At 36.0% G+C, this 18,187-nt stretch overlaps 2 protein-coding genes across 2 annotated transcripts; both read left to right on the forward strand.

Moving 5' to 3' along the window:
- Positions 1 to 589: 589 nt before the first annotated feature.
- LOC110902296 (protein STABILIZED1) lies at positions 590 to 1,384 on the forward strand. The gene has a single exon (XM_022148996.1). It carries the CDS (start codon positions 590 to 592, stop codon positions 1,382 to 1,384), a length of 795 nt encoding a protein of 264 aa, XP_022004688.1.
- A 12,941-nt stretch (positions 1,385 to 14,325) lies between these two features.
- Positions 14,326 to 15,012, forward strand: LOC110902297 (3-hydroxy-3-methylglutaryl coenzyme A reductase 2-B-like). Its single transcript, XM_022148997.2, has 2 exons — positions 14,326 to 14,619; positions 14,741 to 15,012. The coding sequence occupies exons 1-2, from the start codon at positions 14,382 to 14,384 to the stop codon at positions 15,010 to 15,012; spliced, it is 510 nt and encodes a 169-aa protein (XP_022004689.1). The 5' UTR covers positions 14,326 to 14,381.
- The last annotated feature ends 3,175 nt before the right edge of the window (positions 15,013 to 18,187 follow it).

Below are 18,187 nucleotides of genomic sequence, written 5' to 3' on the forward strand. Positions count from 1 at the left end.
AGATAAAAAGAATTTAATATTGGTTTTATAACTTTTAATCTTATCCATCCATCTTCAAATATCAATGGTTCTCAATTTGTCCGGTAAACTACTAGGGGCTCCCCATGGTTTATTAAAAGGGAGGGGAGATTTGCTCCTCATCCGGGGGTTCATTTCATTCATTATGCACTCAAAAGTGAAGATCTTAAAAACTTCATAGAATTCATGATCGACCATTCCATTTGTGCTTTCAGCAAGTAGGCGACGCGAATCTATTTCTATGCTTCAATCGGATACCAGGAAAGTGGTTCTCTGGTTTTCATTTTAGGGTCCTTAATATAATAAATAGATTAAATTCTTATCTATTATAACTATTTTTTCGGTATTCTTTTTTTTTTTAAATCATCACATCACCGACTTTGCATGAAACTATATGAAACCTTCTATCCGCATCGTACCATTGCGTTCGATCAACTCCCAAATTAACGAACTAGTAAGTCATATTCACACTCTAGGTTTTATGTCGTTTTAAAATATTGTTATTCTACAATCATCAAACTCCCATTCCAAATTTCAATTCAGATTATAAGTTTCCATATTATTATCAATCATGCAACCACTTGCACCGAAGAATCGATTAAACTTAGTCAATACAAAGCCTCCGTCTAATTGCGTAGCCAGTTTTAGTCGTGGTGCAACCACTCACTCAGATATCGGCCATGCCCGTGTTGCGCCTGACCTTCTTGACTTTGAATCTGTGATGCAGAATATGATGAGGAAGATAAAGAGGCTGATGTTGTTGAAGTCTGTGATTCGAACAAACCCAAAGGGTTGGATTGAAGCTGCGAGATTAGAGGAAGATACTGGAAATATTCGGAAAGCAAGAGAGTTGATAAGAAAAGGTTGTGAAGAATTTCCAAAGAATGAGGATGTATGGATCGAGGCATGTCGGTTGGCGAATCCGGATGAAGCTAAGGGTGTTATAGCAAAGGGTGTTAACACGATTCCCAATTCGGTAAAACTTTGGATACAGGCTGCAAGATTGGAACATGATGATTACAACAAACGTAGGGTTTTGAGAAAGGGTCTTGAAAAGATACCAGATTCTGTGAGGCTATGGAAAGCACTTGTGGAACTTGCTAATGAGGATGAGGCAAAGCGTTTGCTTCAGAGAGCGGTGGAATGTTGCCCGTTGCATGTTGAGTTATGGCTTGCTTTAGCTCGGTTGGAAAAGTATGATGCGACTAAGAAAGTGTTAAACAAGGCGAGAGAGAAGCTTCCTAAAGAACAAGTGATTTGGATCGCTGAAGCTAAACTGGAAGAAGCTTTCGGAAACACATTTATGGTTGGGAAGGTAATAGAAAAGGGTATTCGGGCTTTACAGAGAGAAGGGGGTGGAGATTGATCGAGAAGCTTGGATGAAAGAGGCAGAACCTGCTGAATGGGCTGGTTACGTGTGGACATGTAATGCTATCATTAGTAACACAAAGGGGTTCCATTGAAACTGCTAGAGCAATTAATGGCAAAGCGGCCCAACTTGAGAAGGCTCATGACTGCTGATAAATATTTTGACAGTTTATTTTTCATGTTTTAACTTTTGGGGACCAAAATCTATATGAATATTCCCACAAGATGGTGCAATATCTTGTTGGTAATGTTTTATTTTGAGTAGAAGCTTTGACGAGAAGGTTAGTTTGTCAAATGGTAATGCATGCTTGGAGTTACTAGCGAAGTAGCTGAGCATTGTAGAATTCGTTAATTATTTTCAAACAGTTAATATCAAATTATATAAACAATTACATATCATCCAATATCTGATCCAAGCACTTGTTAAAATCTATAAAAAGACCAATTATTTTTTAAATCAACTCCGTTTTCATTTTTATGCTCACGAGCACAAGTTATTTGAGAAAAAATCACGTTAGATACAATAATAAAAATTAAAAAAAAAATTGTCTAAGTGTCCATGATTTCATTGGCCGACTTATTAAAAAATTAAAAAAAAAATCAATCTTTCTTATCTCTTTCGGTCTCTCCTCGACGATGTCACTCCATCCACGTACACGCATTTAACGATCACACGACGCACCATCGACTTGATGTGCTATGATTGTGATGCCTAGGTGACAAGGTAGGATTGGATTCCCTCACATTCACGGACCACAACAAATGGTCTAAACTACAACTTTTAACACCTATTTATTAGGATAACATAATAAACTAGGATTCATATAGACACACGCCTAATAGATAAGATATTGGTTACGTTACATGTCACAACTATGTGAGCACACATTTTTTTTTTCAGCTTCCCTTGTTTCGCTAATTCGTATTCTATTTTTTTTTATTTTAAATTCTAACTAAAAAATTGTAACGACACATAATATTTTAAATCATATTTATAATTTCTGAAAATACTTATTACTAACGATTTTTAACTTAATCTCTCTCTACATCTATGCTATATTATAATGCATAAGAGAGGGGTATTTTAAGATACCCAAAAAATAAGAATTTCTTCCCTCTTTATTTATAAAACCACCCTTAAAATGAGGGTAAATTGGTATTTTAAACACTATTTGTATTATAGTATCTGATATTATTACACTTAAATCCCTTTATTTTAACAAAATTATGGTTACTTAGTTACACTTTCCCCCCTCCACACAAACTTATAATTCTTTTACATATTATTATTGTCATATCTTATAAACTATACTCTTTAAAAAAAATCCACAGGTACCAGGTACCATGATGACCTACTCATTTTTGTCGACGTTTCGATAGTTGTCTTGGTCAGTATTGTCGTGCGGATTAAAATGTACAAGTAGATGATGCATTAGTGTACAAATGATTAAAGCAATGTTTGGTCAGTATTGTCATGCAGATTAAAATGAACAATTAGATGATGCATTAGCGTACAAATGTTTGGTCCTATCACATTTCAAATGCTCAAGACCCTCTACATTGTTGTCATTATTATCAATTTAATAATATTCCAACCATTTTCACTCCGATTTTCGTTTAATTAAGATTGTTCACCAATTTGTTCAGGCGACTAGATAAAATTTCGAAACCTTGCACATACAGGTTTGATGTAAGCTTGGTTCGTATTCTGTATGTTTGTGTATTTACTTGGTTAAGTGCACACACTTACATGGGTTAGCAGGTAGTAAATTGACATCAAACAAGCTCACTTGTTTTATCTAATTGGTTATATTAAAATAACGTTTTATTAGTTTCTCCATCTAATAATGTTTTATACCTAATGAACTGGTATGTGGCCGTAATGAAAAAGAGAACCTTTAATAGGCTAAAACATACTTGTTTGAATTAGATGATGTCCCCTAAATAATGTAATAACCTTTTTTTGTCGATTTTAGCAGGTTATTTGCATTGCGATTTTTTAGTCGAAGATCCACATGTGTATGCAAAAAAATATTGTTATATGTCCATAATATTTTATTTTAAAGGATAAGCATGTGGAACAGAAGTGTTGCAGCCCCCGACCCCTACCCCGGGAGCGGGCGGCCTCGAGGACAGTATCAGTGGTATCAGTGTTTATTAATTTGGCAGCGGAAATTAACATCAGGACCGTAGTTAGGAAATAGTTTAGCGGAGTTAAACACCAAACTTTTATAATAATAAATTCATGGGAAAAAACCCAAGTTTACATTACAATATGTTTATAGGGATAAATCCTATTTATTAATATAAAACTTTTTTCTTATTTAGGTAACTTTTATAGCCACTTTTTCAAGTCTCAGTGCTCTCTAGCTGGCTTCTATTTGGCTTTCACATTTTGTTACATGAAACACGTTTTAAAAAGTTTATCAGCAAGAAATACTGGCGAGTGCATTCCAGTTTAATCAAAACAGGATTTTATATTTTTACAGTATTGAGAGCGATTACAATGTTTATATCTATCCAATTACCACCCACGGTACTGTCAATCCTGACTTGTGATCATGCTACTACTCAGAGTGTAGTAACAAGAAATGTATACAAAACCCCAACTTACCAACAGTACTTATAGAATACATAGACTCAATCACTCCTAAATATACTTTAAAACAATTAAGGTTTTTTTTTTTTTTAAAAAACAGTTTACAAAAAGTGATTGTACTCACATTGCTATTTTAGACAATACTACTGCTTTCTGGTGACTTCCTGATTATAATCTATTAAAATTAAACAATGCAAACGTGTTAGTAAGATAACCCAATTTACATTAGCTATACCCTCGAGACAGAATTCCAACGACTGAGTCAGGCAGAGCCTTGACATGCGTTACGGAGCTCTAGATCAATCTGGCAGAGTAACTAATACGTAACCGGGGGTTATAATACTTACAACGAGGCAGAGCTTCGCTTTTTAGGGGGTATAATACTCGAGCAATATTACAATATATGTGTCGAGAGAGAAAAGAAATTGAGCGAATGCCCACTGAGGCCGATTGCCTCTATTTATATGCTGGAAACAGGGGGCCTCGCGGCCCGCGACCCATCCTTCTATCTCTCTCGCGGCCTGCGAGGGACCTAGACTAGGTTTTAGCTTTGGCCAGTCACGAGTGTAGGTTGTCTGGGTGTCGTGCCACATGGCACGCTGTGGTTTCGCCAGGTTATACTTGGTCGCCCCCCGCGAAGCAAAGGGTGAACCCTGTCGCGGCTTAATAATATAAAAGTATATTACATATCATCTGATATTTCCAAGCACGTGTTAAAACCGATAACACGAACAATTATTTTTTAAAATCAACTCCATTTTCATTAAAATTAATGTCGGAATGTTAAGGAAAAAAAGCAAGATTGTGTATTTAGTTTGTTTTATGCTCACTAACACAAGTTATTTGAGAAAAATCACATTAGTTCCTACAACAAAATAAAAAAAGGGGCAATTACATGTATCCCTCTACAAACTTCATAAATTACATATTTACCCAACCTAAAAATTAAATTACATATTTCCCCTTACCAAAACATAAAAATATCATATATACCCATTTTTCTTAAAATGGATTAGAGTATGACTATTTTACCCTTTAATTTACTAATTCATAAAATTCTCAAACCTAGTGAGAGTAATTTTTGAACCAGATTTGTTTTTTTTTCATTGTTGAACCATTAAATTCAACTTAGATATGGACAATTTCCAATACTCCATCGTTGAACTGTTGAAGTAATTCAAACGAGAAAAAAAAAGCAAACTATCTATCAATTTTAAATTGTTAACAACTCTTCATCTCTCTCACAGATTCCATTTATATAATATTCATTTCAAATAATTCAATATTGATTTATGCATCCATGTCTTTAAAGAACCTACAGATTTTGAAAAGAGAAACCACACATGTTCTCTTCTCCGTTACGGTTATTGTTACGGTTCTGAATACTCTGAATACGATGGTTTATTGCCGTTTATCATCGCCGATTCTCTTCTCCTTGTCGGTTCTTATCACTGCATCTTATTGTCGATTAAGATTGGTTGTTCATTTAACTATCATCGTCTCCAGAGAGGGTGGGAAGAAAGGTTGTAGGTTTTTTATGTTTGGAAGGGTATTTGTGTCATTTTGCTACAAGAAGGGGAAATATGTAATTTAATTTTTAGGTTGGGTAAATATGTAATTAAGATTTAAAATAGGAGGATATATGTAATTAAGATTTAAAATAGGGGGATATATGCAATTTTTGTCTAAGGGTCCATAAATAGATAAGATATTGGTTATGTTACATGTCACAACTTATGTGAGCACACAATTTTTTTTTCAGCTTCCCTTGTTTCACTAAGTCGTATTCTATTTTTTTTATTTTTGTAGGTCCGGCTAGGAGGATCTAGTCGCCTAATCCTTGTGTACAAACCAACCCGGTTGTGCGGAATCCAACCGGAAAGGCAAACCGAGATAGAACACGCAAATACATGACACGCAATATTCACCGATTAACACCTCTGTATTAATAGGTATGAAAGGTTCAGTTACAAAGCAATGTTTACAAATATATTTTGCAAACTCTCTCAAACTCTCATGTGTGTGTGTTTGCTCTCTGTGTGCTCTCTGTGTTCTTTTGTCTGATATCAGACTATTTATAGCACTACACACTACGAAACAGAACTATCTTGGCGAAACAAGACCAAACTCGATGAAACACATTTGATATTGACGAAACACAGTTGAGGTTGACGAAACAGACTTGTTTCGTCAACTATACACATGTTTCGCCAATGTTGGGCTTGGGCCCAAGTGTGTTTCGCCAAAAGTGTGACAAGCCCATGTCTTGATTTGTTTGTTTTAGCCGATTGTTTAGCCCAAAGATCATGTTCACAGCCTTTATGTCTTCTTGGCCCGATATTCGATCTTTTACACGACGGAGGAAAGCCGTTGCTAAACCGAATTACGTCGCGTCGAGTCGCGTCCACAAACATGTATCAACAAACTCCCCCTTGGACGCTGCTCGCGTGATTCGCCTTTAATGTCTTCTATGTTGGAGGATCTTCAAAGTCTTCACGTCTTGAAAGCAGAAAGTGTATCAACAAACTACCCGTTTCATGTAGGAAGTGTGTTGACAAACTCTCCCTTAACATAAGCTCTCCCTTGAGTTATGCTCGTGAATGACTTGATCATTAGTACTTGAGATCCTTGTGGTGTTGATGATGGTCAGCGGCAACTCAATCATCTTCATCATTTGAGTGCCTTCACGTCGTGTCTTCATTCCGAAGCTTGTCATCAACTATGTTCTCCTTGCCTTTAGAATCTGCACATGCAAGAAACCTAAACGCGTAATGAGAACAACTGCTTGGAATATAGTTAGTATAAACAAATGACACACGTATGACCATGTTTCAATCAAACACCGTCCGACAGTTTGAAAGTTTAACAAATTTGTTAATTTTAGTTTTCAACTTTCAAAACTTGCAAATTTCGACCGTTTATGAAGATTTAGTCAATTCGGTTTTCGTTCAGGTTTCAGGTAACGAAGACTCGAGATCCAACATCGTACGATCGAAAATAAGATAGAAATAAAATCTTTTTGTCTTTTATAAAGTTTATATTAAAACACACCTAAAATCTTTTTGGTATTTTTGAATATTTTGAAATGTAAAGACTGAAAGCAGTAAATAAATATTTACAGACATTCTTTTTGCGAGTTTCGAGGGTAAGAGAATCATATCAGTGTACGGTCATACCAAGACGCTCTCGTTGTTCAGTTAGTTAACATTAAGATAAGCATCCTATAACAATTATCGGTATTGTTGTCCACATAAGCTCAACTTATCAGATGTAATCATGGCTAGGGGATACGTTAAGGTATGATTTATACTTACCGACCGGTGTTCATCCACATCACGACACATTCCCGTATCAAGGTATGCACGAGGGTTCATCTTACCGGTGAGTATACCGATTATCATCTGTTTGACCGTATATGATGTGAGATTCTCACTTATTTTGATTTGAAAACAAGCCCTATGTGATAGAATCACTTATTGATGAGGAACTTGATTTTCGTATGCATGAGGGCACAGGAGCAAGTCCGTGAACAGGTCAGTACTTTCGTACAGTAGAGAGACGAACTTGACTCCAGGATAAATGTGATATTTTATCACTTATTTGTTTGGACATGTGATTGTTTATCACTTATTGAGGTCGAATGCAATATGTACACGTATGTATAGTATCATGGAAGATCTAGACTTGCGTCCCCGTTATTTTTCGGTAAAAGATACAACCATGATACCCAGATGATAAGCAGCATAAAGACCGAATATCTCAGAACCTCAGCAATCTCTCAAACGAAATTCCGTTACTAAGACCATATGCCAATGAATGGTTCCCACCTGGTCTTCAGTCGATTTAAGATTTATATCACCCTGCACACTTTCAAATGATTGTGAGCCTACCGATACATCTTATATAGAGCTGCTTATCGTTTTTCATTTAAGGTTTAAAGAGGTTTGGATAGACCACTAATGTACTATCATTTTCTATTTTGCTCGCCAGGAAACTCATTTTTGTTTTTCTATTGTTTTTGTGTTTTTGAAATTTTTCGATGTTTTTGGATTTTCAAGTTTGGATTTACTCCCCCTAAAATCAACAAACTAAGATAAAATTTAAAAGAAACAAAGAGATGAACAAAAATGATTTTCCGATGTTGGTTTAACTCATGTTTTACCTCAATGCCGTTAACCAAAATTAATTTTAATCAGAAATGATTTATCGAATTTTGGAACAATGAGTTGGCACGTCGGTAAGCGGTGCAGACCATGACAACATTGACGAGTTTCATAGTGAAACAATCACGTGTAAGGTGATATTCGAGATCAACGTGTCAGGCCAAAAAGTGCTGTATTAGATGATATAGTTCATAAAGCAGCTTAAACATCGACAAGTATAGGAGAGATTAGAAATTCAAAACCGTATCCTGCAACTGCTTCGTGCATTGCAAGGAACCTGAGTGCTCTCCAAAACTGGATATCCACCCGGTGTGGACTTCAAAGCCGATTTTTGTAGCTACTGAGAAATCTCTTCACAGCAACAAGATCAAACACATCCGGGTCCGGCTAGTCTTCCATATTGCACCAGCGAAGGTCTTTGTCTTTCTCTTTCAGAAGTGGTGTGCGGATGTTCAATCCACGCCAAGGCATCTGCACACATTTCATTGTATTCTTTCCTGAGGACCCGATCAAAAACCACAACAACCAAATTTTGGCACATTTTTCATCTGGTCGAATTTTGCAACTTCATTCAACCACATTCTTTCACCAACATATTCTTCTTCCTTTCTTTTTCTCTCTCTCTCCATCAATGGCAACAACATTCTCCTAGATGTAACAATAGTTCGGAGCCTTATGTCGCCGATCTTGTGCATGGACGCTCCACTATCAACAATCCTAAGACTATCAATTGTTCCTCCTGGAACATCCTGCACATTCAGAGATTAGTTGGAGAGGGGGACCCAAGCCATTGTGGTCTTGGGTCTTCCATTTTCATCAACAACAATAACTTCTATTCTTTGATGATTCGTAAATTGTGATGGTCCCCCTGATTCGACAACCGTTTTTGGTTTCCAGGTCTGTTTTGTTTTACCAGTGTTATTCTTTAAAATCTTAACTTCATGGTTGTCTGAAGTTTTTGAATTGTCTGGTTTGACAGAAACAAATGTTTTGTTAACCACATCGGTTTTAATCGCCTTTTCAATTTCCTTGACCTGTTGGCATTTATGTTTCTTCTCCCTTTCTTTTACAAGACGGGGATCTTGTTTTACAGAAAAAGATCGCTTATGGTCAGTTTGGTCACTGGGAACATCAACTTTGCCTTTTGGTTTATGAAGATATGGACAATTTCGAATTACATGTCCAATTGTACCACATTCAAAACATGATCTTCGTTCAACAAACCCCGAAGTATCATGTGATCGTCTTGGTCTTGCTGATGATGATGAACTTTGTGATCCCGAGGTACTATGTTTCGAACTGTTTGATTCATTTCTTTTCAACACAGTTGCTTTCTTAACAAAATCCAAGTTAGATTTGTTTTCAAACGTTTCAATCTTGTCCGTTCCCTTTGATTTCACAAAGTTCACATTCTTGTTCTTCCTTTGATTCGGCTTCTTTTGTCCTTGAGCCGGTAATTTTCCTTTTTTGCTTGGTGTGATTTTGCTGTTTTTGCACAGTTGGTAATTTCTTATTGCCAAATTGTTTTCGAACTTCGGCCTTTGGAATAGGAGGACATTGTGTTACTGTAACACGTGATCCTGTCTTTCCCAAAAACTTACTTGTCAAATTTTCAAAGACTTTACTGATTAAAGATTGATTTACATTCTTAATAGGAAAATCTTTGTCAGAATAGATTTTATCATCACCAACAAGAGTGTACAGCAAATTCACACTCTCCGACTCGTTTACAGACGAGGACTTGATTGCAACAGTCTTAGCGGGTTTTGCAGGAGGATCACATAGAATATGATTCTTAAGAGGTATGTCCTCTTCTTTGATTTCCGCATCAGACTTTGCTGGGTTAGTATCATCGGATTCATCATCAGAAGAATCAGCATCCTCAATAATAACTGGAGGATCCTGATTCAGTTCAGCAGAAGACACACATGCATCTGCTGACACATCTGAATCGGATGATACTTCTTTCTTGTTTCCGTGTCCTGTTGCAAATTCCTTGATGTCTAAAGGAACAGATGGTTCAAAGAAAGTTCTATCCTCCTCGTCAGGCATGGCATTATAATTGTGTCTCACTGGTGGTGGACATTTCTTGTAACCTATGCATGTGACATCCCGTTTCTCTTTCTGAACGTCGATGATGTGATCCAACACATAGCTAGAGCTTAAATAACTGTCTAGCTTGAGCTGGATCGCCTCACTTTCCGTTTTCACACAAGCCATTTCTTTTTGCATAATCTCAAGGCGAGTTATATACAAATTAATGTCAGTTTGTTTTCTGGAAACCATTTTAGTTAATTCGGTTTTATCTTTCTTTAATTTCTCAATTATCGATTTAAACTCCTTTTCATGGTTTTCATAAAACATGTTGGCTTCAGTGCACTTTGAAAGATCCACGGTCAACTTCTGGTTGTGGATAAACGTCACATCATATTTTTCTTGCAAAGCCTCGTGTTTGCTTTGCGACTCACACCACTTATCATTCAATGCAACATGTTTGTCTTGCAAATCAAACAAACTAGCTTGTAAAGCATCATGTTTGCCTTGCAACTCAGACATGTTTGCCTCTAAATCAGCATATTTAACACGCAAACTATCACACTTATCACATTAACAGCAGTGGGTTCATCGACACATACCTGACTTGATGAACTGTCGACATTCGCCATAAAGGCTGAATGGAGAGAAGACGAAGAATAAGCAGCTTGATCCACCAAAATAGATCTTCTGTTTGTTCCTGCTGCAGCTTCCTCCAAAAGCTCATCAATATCTGCATCAGTTGACGCACTAGATGTCTCACCCACATGATCATCGCCTGAACTCGAGGATTCTTCATCTGAACTCCTACTATAACCAGAAGAGTCTTCATCCTCAGAAGATTCACCACCATTGGCGAAAGATTCTCCACCACTGGTGTGAATTAAATCCTTCACAACTTCAGCAAAACAGGCTGTTCCATCTGGAGCATCACCACTCAACTGGATTGACCAGTCACAACCTTCATCTACTTGAACCACAAGTGCCTGGTTGGCATTTGATGGTCCTGCTTGGCTTTGGTTGTTGACAGGTATCAAGGTACGCTCATTGTTCCTGTTCTGGTTCTGCTGATTGCCTTGATTTCTGAAGGGATTCTGGTTCCCATGCTGTGCTGGCCTTGTACATTCCCTTTTGAAGTGACCCCGTTTACCATAGTTAAAGCACTTCACTGCCTGTTTATCGAACCCATACTTGGTGTCTTTCTTGCTCTCCAAGCTGGTTCTGCCCGTTCTCTCCATGAAATCCTTTGCCCTCCTCACAGCACTAGCAAAGGCCCACTTGATGTCCATCAAGTCCATCTCTTCTTTGTCAATCTGCTGATAGTCTTCCTGTGTCAGATTAATGTTCCCAATCTGACCTTCCACTAACCCACAGTACGCGCTCACTAAGGTGTTAAGCAGCTCCATGTGTTCCTTTGCTACTTCCACACTGACCTTTGAAAAGCTTGAAGTGTCGAGCCGTACTGTATTTGGCTTAGATTGCTGACCAGCAGATGATGTACTTCCATAACATGCCTGTTGTTGAGCAGGAAGTGGATTCCCAAACAAGTCTGTGGTGGGAGCTGGCTTAACAGGAACTTGTATCTGATTGCCATACAAATCGGTGCTTGTGACAAACGCCGTTTGAAGTGGAGTATGTGAACCGAGTCTTGCAGACGAAGAACTGGAAGTTCCATAATACATCTCAGGATTGCATGGCACAATGGATTTTGCAGAAGAAGTACTTGAAGTTCCATAATACATTTCAGGATTTTGTGGCACTGGAACTCTTTTTGCCTTTAAGGTTTCCTCCTGATCTTTGTTTTCCAAGAGCTGAACAAAGTCATTGATGTGTGTTGTAGCCAAGACTCCATTATACTTCAGAATTTCCAAGAAACTATTCCACTGAGGTGGCAATGCATCTGCAAACTTTTTCACTACCTCTGGTGGAGTGCTTACTACCCCAAAATTACCCAACTCAGTAAGCAAATGATAAAACCGACTTGTCATGTCTCCCAAAGATTCCTTTTCCATACATGTGAAACCGTCAAATTCTTTCTTGAGTAAGTCGTGTCGCAATTGGCGAGTTGCTTCATTTCCTACCCCTCTGGTCTTCAACGCGTCCCACAATTTCTTTGTCGTCTTGAAACTGACGAATTGATGGTAGATATCTTTGCTTAATGCCTGAGTAAGAATAGCATAAGCCTTCTTTTCCAGATCATACGTCTTCTTTTGATCTTCAGGAAGATCGGCAAACGTAGCAGCAGATGAAGCGACAACCTCTATCTCTTGATCGAAATCTGTGGTGAAACGTAACCACAATTCTGTATTTTGCCCAAGCACGTATGTGTTGAACCTCTCTGCCCATCCTGGATATTCATTTAAGTGCATCAACTTTGGAGGTCGATTCAAACTTCCGGTTTCGCTTTCGCTCAGTAAGATACTTTGAATGCTCGGAGTTTGATTTGATACTAATGCCCATTGACCGGTAGATATGGCATTGGCTTGTGAAGATGTCGATACGGGAGATTCGGCCCATGAGGGAGATAAACTTGTATTTCTATACTTTCCCTCATCCGGAGCCGGAGTACCCCACCATGAGGGAGATGAACTTGTATTTCTATACTTTCCCCCATCCGGAGCCGGAGTACCCCACCAACTGGGATTCATGTTTGGTATGGAAAACCGAATACCTGAAAATCACACTTAGATCAAACAGTTAAATCACACTTACAAACCTTCTGTTAAAATAAACAAGTGTTTCGACGAAATAGATCTGGACAATACACGTCGACGAAACAGGCCCAAGATATTCTAAGGCCCAATGATAATAATTGGCGAAACAAGTCTTTTAATTCAAATCGGCGAAACCAAGAACTCAAAACATTGCGACAGAACAGGCTTTTGCTTTGGGCTCCCTTTGTCGACGAAACTGATGTTAAATAGAGCCCAGTTAGGCCAATTGGCTGGAGGTGCCAGTGGTTTAGGCCAATTGGCACTCTTACCCCCCTAACGAAATAATTGCAATTTTACCCCCAACGTTTGGTGTTATGTCGCAAGTTTACCCCCCGGCGTCAATTTTGTTAACAAATCTGTTAACTATAACTTGAAATAATTATAATGCCCTTTCATATTACCCTCTGTGTTTTGTTCTACCCGTAATATTACCCCCTGGGTCTCTTGTAACCTTTTCAGGCTTACCATCCTCTGTCTTGTTCTTCCCACCAATAAAAGTAGGCAATCTACTAAACACCTGCCCTAATTTGTTATGAAACTGATCCATGTTTGGCAGGTTTTTAGCCTCTTTGACCCATATATCCAAATTCCCATGTAGCAACAGAACTTTGAGAGATCAAATCGCCATGCTGTGATCCACCATCATATCCCACTTCACACTTCAGCCATATCACACTTTTACCATGTTGTGATCTTGTTAGAGGTCTTGAATGGAATAACTTGCACACTTTGACCATGCCGTGATCCACCATCATATCCCACTTCAGCCATATCACAGCAACAAGATCAAACAATCAAATAACCCAGATTCGATAAATTCAATGGTTTTATAACACAATCGAATCTGAATTACAAGATCAAATCGCCTTAACCAATACGCACTTCACAAGATAGCTAAAAAGCAAGTTTTTCAAAACCTTTACTTCACGGAGGCATTTAATCAAACACTTGGTGGGTCAAGTTTTCTTTCACAAAAGAACACGTTTATAGAGTGAATCAAACGCTACCCAGATGAGAATAGCAATCTGTATAGAGATATAATGGGTAGAAGAATTGAAAAGGTGGGTCTTTGCGTGTCGGCGGGTGGTATACCCAGATATTTTAACTTTAAGCACGTAGACCAAATCTGAATTACAAGATCAAATCGCCTTAAATTGACGCCGGTGGGTAAACTTGCGACATAACACCAAACGTTGGGGGGTAAAATTGCAATTATTTCGTTAGGGGGGGTCAGAGTGCCAATTGGCCTAAACCCCAGGGGGTAAAATTGCAGTTTACTCTATCAAAAACCCTAGAACTCAGTTAACAATTTGTTAGACGCACCTTGGAGCACAACACCTCAACATACGATCCGGCCGAAGATGCCAGATACATAAGTCGCTTAACGGTTTGCCTCTAGAGGGGTTTGATTACGAGTAATTATTGGGACAGTGTTATGAAATGCCGGTTGGTTATGTTTAGATACCCGTGGGTATTGCAGGCCCGATGTTGTTGGATGGAAAGGAGTTCTCGGTGCCCATGGCCACCACTGAAGGTTGTCTTGTTGCTAGCACTAATCGGGGTTGTAAGGCGATTTATGTATCTGGTGGTGCTACCAGTGTAATACTCAAGGATGGGATGACTCGAGCTCCCGTGGTTAGGTTTGGAACCATAAAGAGAGCTTCTGAGTTGAAGTTGTTCTTGGAGGAACCACTCAACTTTAATACTCAAGTAACACTTCTCCTTTCCACTACCTCTTATTTAAAAAAAAAACTACTTAATTTTATCATCTAACATTTTCTATACGGTGTTCTAAAATACCTTTTGCATAACAGTTTGAATAAGTTTATATGAATGCCATCATTGCAGATCAAGCCGGTTCGGGAGGCTTCAAAGAATCCAAAGTGCGATTGCTGGGAAAAATCTTTACATAAGGTTCACTTGCAGCACAGGTGATGCAATGGGGATGAACATGGTTTCCAAAGGTGTTCAAAATGTTTTGTACTATCTACAGCTTGACTTCCCGGATATGGATGTTCTTGGCATCTCCGACAACTATCGTTCTGATAAGAAACCGACAACCGTCAACTGGATAGAAGGAAGAGCACAACACCTAATTTTGTTAACTGATTTCTAGGGTTTTTGATATGAAGTTTCTGTTGTTAGGGATTGGGGGTTTTAAAGATGATGAATCAGTTTAAGTGACACGTAGGACATGCCACATCAGCTTACATTGACACGTAGGCTAATTTCACTAACCAGATTAGTGATTATTTAACGAGGGGGTGCCATGACAAATAATGTGTCAAGTTGGGAGTGGTGTGAGCCAAAGTCAAAGTTGAGAGTGCCAGCGGCCAAATGACAATATTTAGGGGTGTTTAAATCCATTAACCCAATAATCTATGGGACAACAACTATATATATATATATATATATATATATATATAGGATTAGGTTAATCTTAACCCTTGATCATTTTTTAGATTAAAAGAGTAAGAATGACATTAACTAAGTATGTTTAATTAAAATCTCTTAATTTTCTCATCTCTTAACTCTCTCTCTCTCTCATTTTTAATTATTTCTCCATTATTTTAATTATAAGAAATTGAATGTCTTTAAATTTTGGTAGACCATCATGGATTACGGCATTATCATATCACATATGTGTATACAGGTCAGTATATACAAGATTTATACACTTGTGTATTATTACATCTTATTCTCATAGGTCGGTATAAACCAGATTTATACATATGTGTGTTATTCAAGTACATATATGTATACAGGTCGGTATATACCAAACGTATACACCTGTGTATTATTCAAGTACATAGTGTATACAAGTCGGTATATACCAGATTTATACACTTGTGTATTATTACATCTTGTTTCCATTATGCATCTTTTCATCAAACATTGATCTAATACATATATGTATAGAGAATGTAATTAAATATTTTTAATCATGTTCTAGATGGAACAATATTTGATAATGTTTGTATTTTTTTTTTAAATTATCAAAGGGGTAGGCTAAATATACCCCCCTTTTATTACTTTTTATACCCCATTTCTATAAAATCACATTAAAACTTTTAATATTTACCCCTATACAAATCATCATATTAAAAAATATTCTTTTTGTTACAAAACAAATTCAAAAGTGTAAAAAAAGATTACTGACGTTTTTTTAAATATTTATTTTTTAATTTTTGTTTGAATCATATTTTCTAAAAGTTTTCTTATATTGTTTCTAAAGACACTTTCTCAAATGGTATTTTGATTATGTTTTTTATTGAACATCTTTACAAATAAATAATAACATTTTTTCTTATAAAAATAATAAAAAAGGTTTTGAACTTTCTTTTAAAAAAAAGTCTATAATATGTTTTTTCCTCGTCTAGTTTGTATTTTAAAGGTCGTACTTTTATATTTTTAATACTTTAAACGTGTTTATAAAATAATTAACAATTTTTATTTACCAAAAAAGTAAAAAAAAAATCTTTTAAAATAGCGTTTACAACCCATCTATGTAAGTGAACGAATAAACAATAGATACTAAAATTATTTTATCAAACTATAAATTAACAGTCTATATAAATTCAAATTTAATTAGTGTAAAGAATATGTTATAAACAAGTTAAAACCAGTTTAAGACTTGGATCGAAGTGAACACTTTTCTAAATCAAAACAAATGGATAGGGTTGATTCACAAATATTTTTCTCTTCTTCATTTAAAAAATATATCAAACTAGTTGATTTAAAAAAATATATGTGGATTTTCTTGTAATGAAAAGTAGGTCATTCAAAACCAAAAGTCACGTAAAAGCATAAATTTAATTACGAATAATCATCGGTTTTCGACCATGCATCAGATACCCACTTCAAGTCGTTCAAAAATAAAAAAAAACATTTTAAAATATTAAAAATAATAAATATAAGACATTTAAAATACAAACTAGACAAGGAAAAAATATAATGTAGACTTTTTTCAAAAATAAAATTAAAAACTTTTTTTATTATTGTTTTTATATGAAAAACGTTATTAGTAATTTGTAAAGATATTCAATAAAAGAAAACATAATCAAAATACTATTTGAGAAAGTGTAAAAAAATATCTGAAAACCTTTTAAAAAATATGATTTTTTAAATAAACATTTAAAAAAATCTATAATATATTTTTATACTTTTGAATTTGTTTTGTAACAAAAAAAATACTTAAAAAAATATAACTTGTTTAGGGGGGTAAATATGACAACTTTAAATGCGATTTTATGGAAAGAGGGTATAAAAAGTAACAAGTGGAGGTACGTTTAGTAGCCCCCTCATCAAATATTAAGTTAGGTAATTTGTGAGAGAAAAAAAATATAGAGAATGTAATTAATTACTGTTTTAATTGGAAAGAGAAATCAGGAGAGAGAGAGAGAGTGAGAGAGAGAAAATCAATTAATTAAATAAAAAGAGAAAAATACAATTATACTCTTTTGTTTATTAAAATACATGTAAGTTACAAAAGTTAATTACAATCTTACCACTAAAGAAAAAATCTAGATCTACAAAATCAGTGGTTACGATAAGTTCATTTTGTTTACAAATACATCATTGTTCACACATGAACCGTATATATATACGGGGTGTAAAAAACGGCTCGTAAAAAAATCGGATGATAAAAAGACGAGTAAATACGGGGGCGTAAAACGGCGCGTAAAAACGAGGCGTAAAAAACGGCTCGTAAAAAACCGGCTCGTAAAAACGTTTTTTGTAAAAAAATCCTAACAAAAATTGTTTTTTGTAAAAAATCATATTTTAAAATGTTTTTTAATTAAAAAAATCTGATTTTAATAAAAAACAATTAATTTAATAAGACAAAAAAGTATTAATAAAAACAATATATACAACACTACTAGAAAATCTGAAACTTTTTACACCAATTTTCCTAGGAAATGCCTCACAAAACTGCTTTTTCTACGCATTTATGACAAACACCTGATGTAGGAAAACAGCTCGTAGGAAACCCGTTTTCTACGCATTTCCTACACAATTTCCTACACATTTTCTACGAAACTACTACGTCGCAAATTGCTACGAATTTCCTACAATATATTTAATTATTATCTTTTAGGATTTATTTTTTTGGCTACACATTTCTGACAAAAAAAAATTAACAAATTTTAATACTAATATTATTTGTGACCCACTTCCTACAAATAAATTAGAAGTGTTGTTACAAATTTCCTAGGAAACTGAGTATTTTTTGTGACCCACTTCCTACAAATAAATTAGAAGTATTGTTACAAATTTCCTAGGAAACTGAG

This window comes from Helianthus annuus, chromosome 4 (genome assembly GCF_002127325.2).
Source record: "Helianthus annuus cultivar XRQ/B chromosome 4, HanXRQr2.0-SUNRISE, whole genome shotgun sequence".
NCBI lineage: Eukaryota > Viridiplantae > Streptophyta > Magnoliopsida > Asterales > Asteraceae > Helianthus > Helianthus annuus.

Bases quoted from the DNA above. Each gene is read 5' to 3' on its own strand.
- LOC110902296 (XM_022148996.1), top strand. From the start codon at position 590: ATGCAACCACTTGCACCGAAGAATCGATTAAACTTAGTCAATACAAAG.
- LOC110902297 (XM_022148997.2), top strand. From the start codon at position 14,382: ATGTTGTTGGATGGAAAGGAGTTCTCGGTGCCCATGGCCACCACTGAA. The intron at 14,620-14,740 runs TTTCCACTACCT...AATGCCATCATT, and splicing joins TACTCAAGTAACACTTCTCC to GCAGATCAAGCCGGTTCGGG.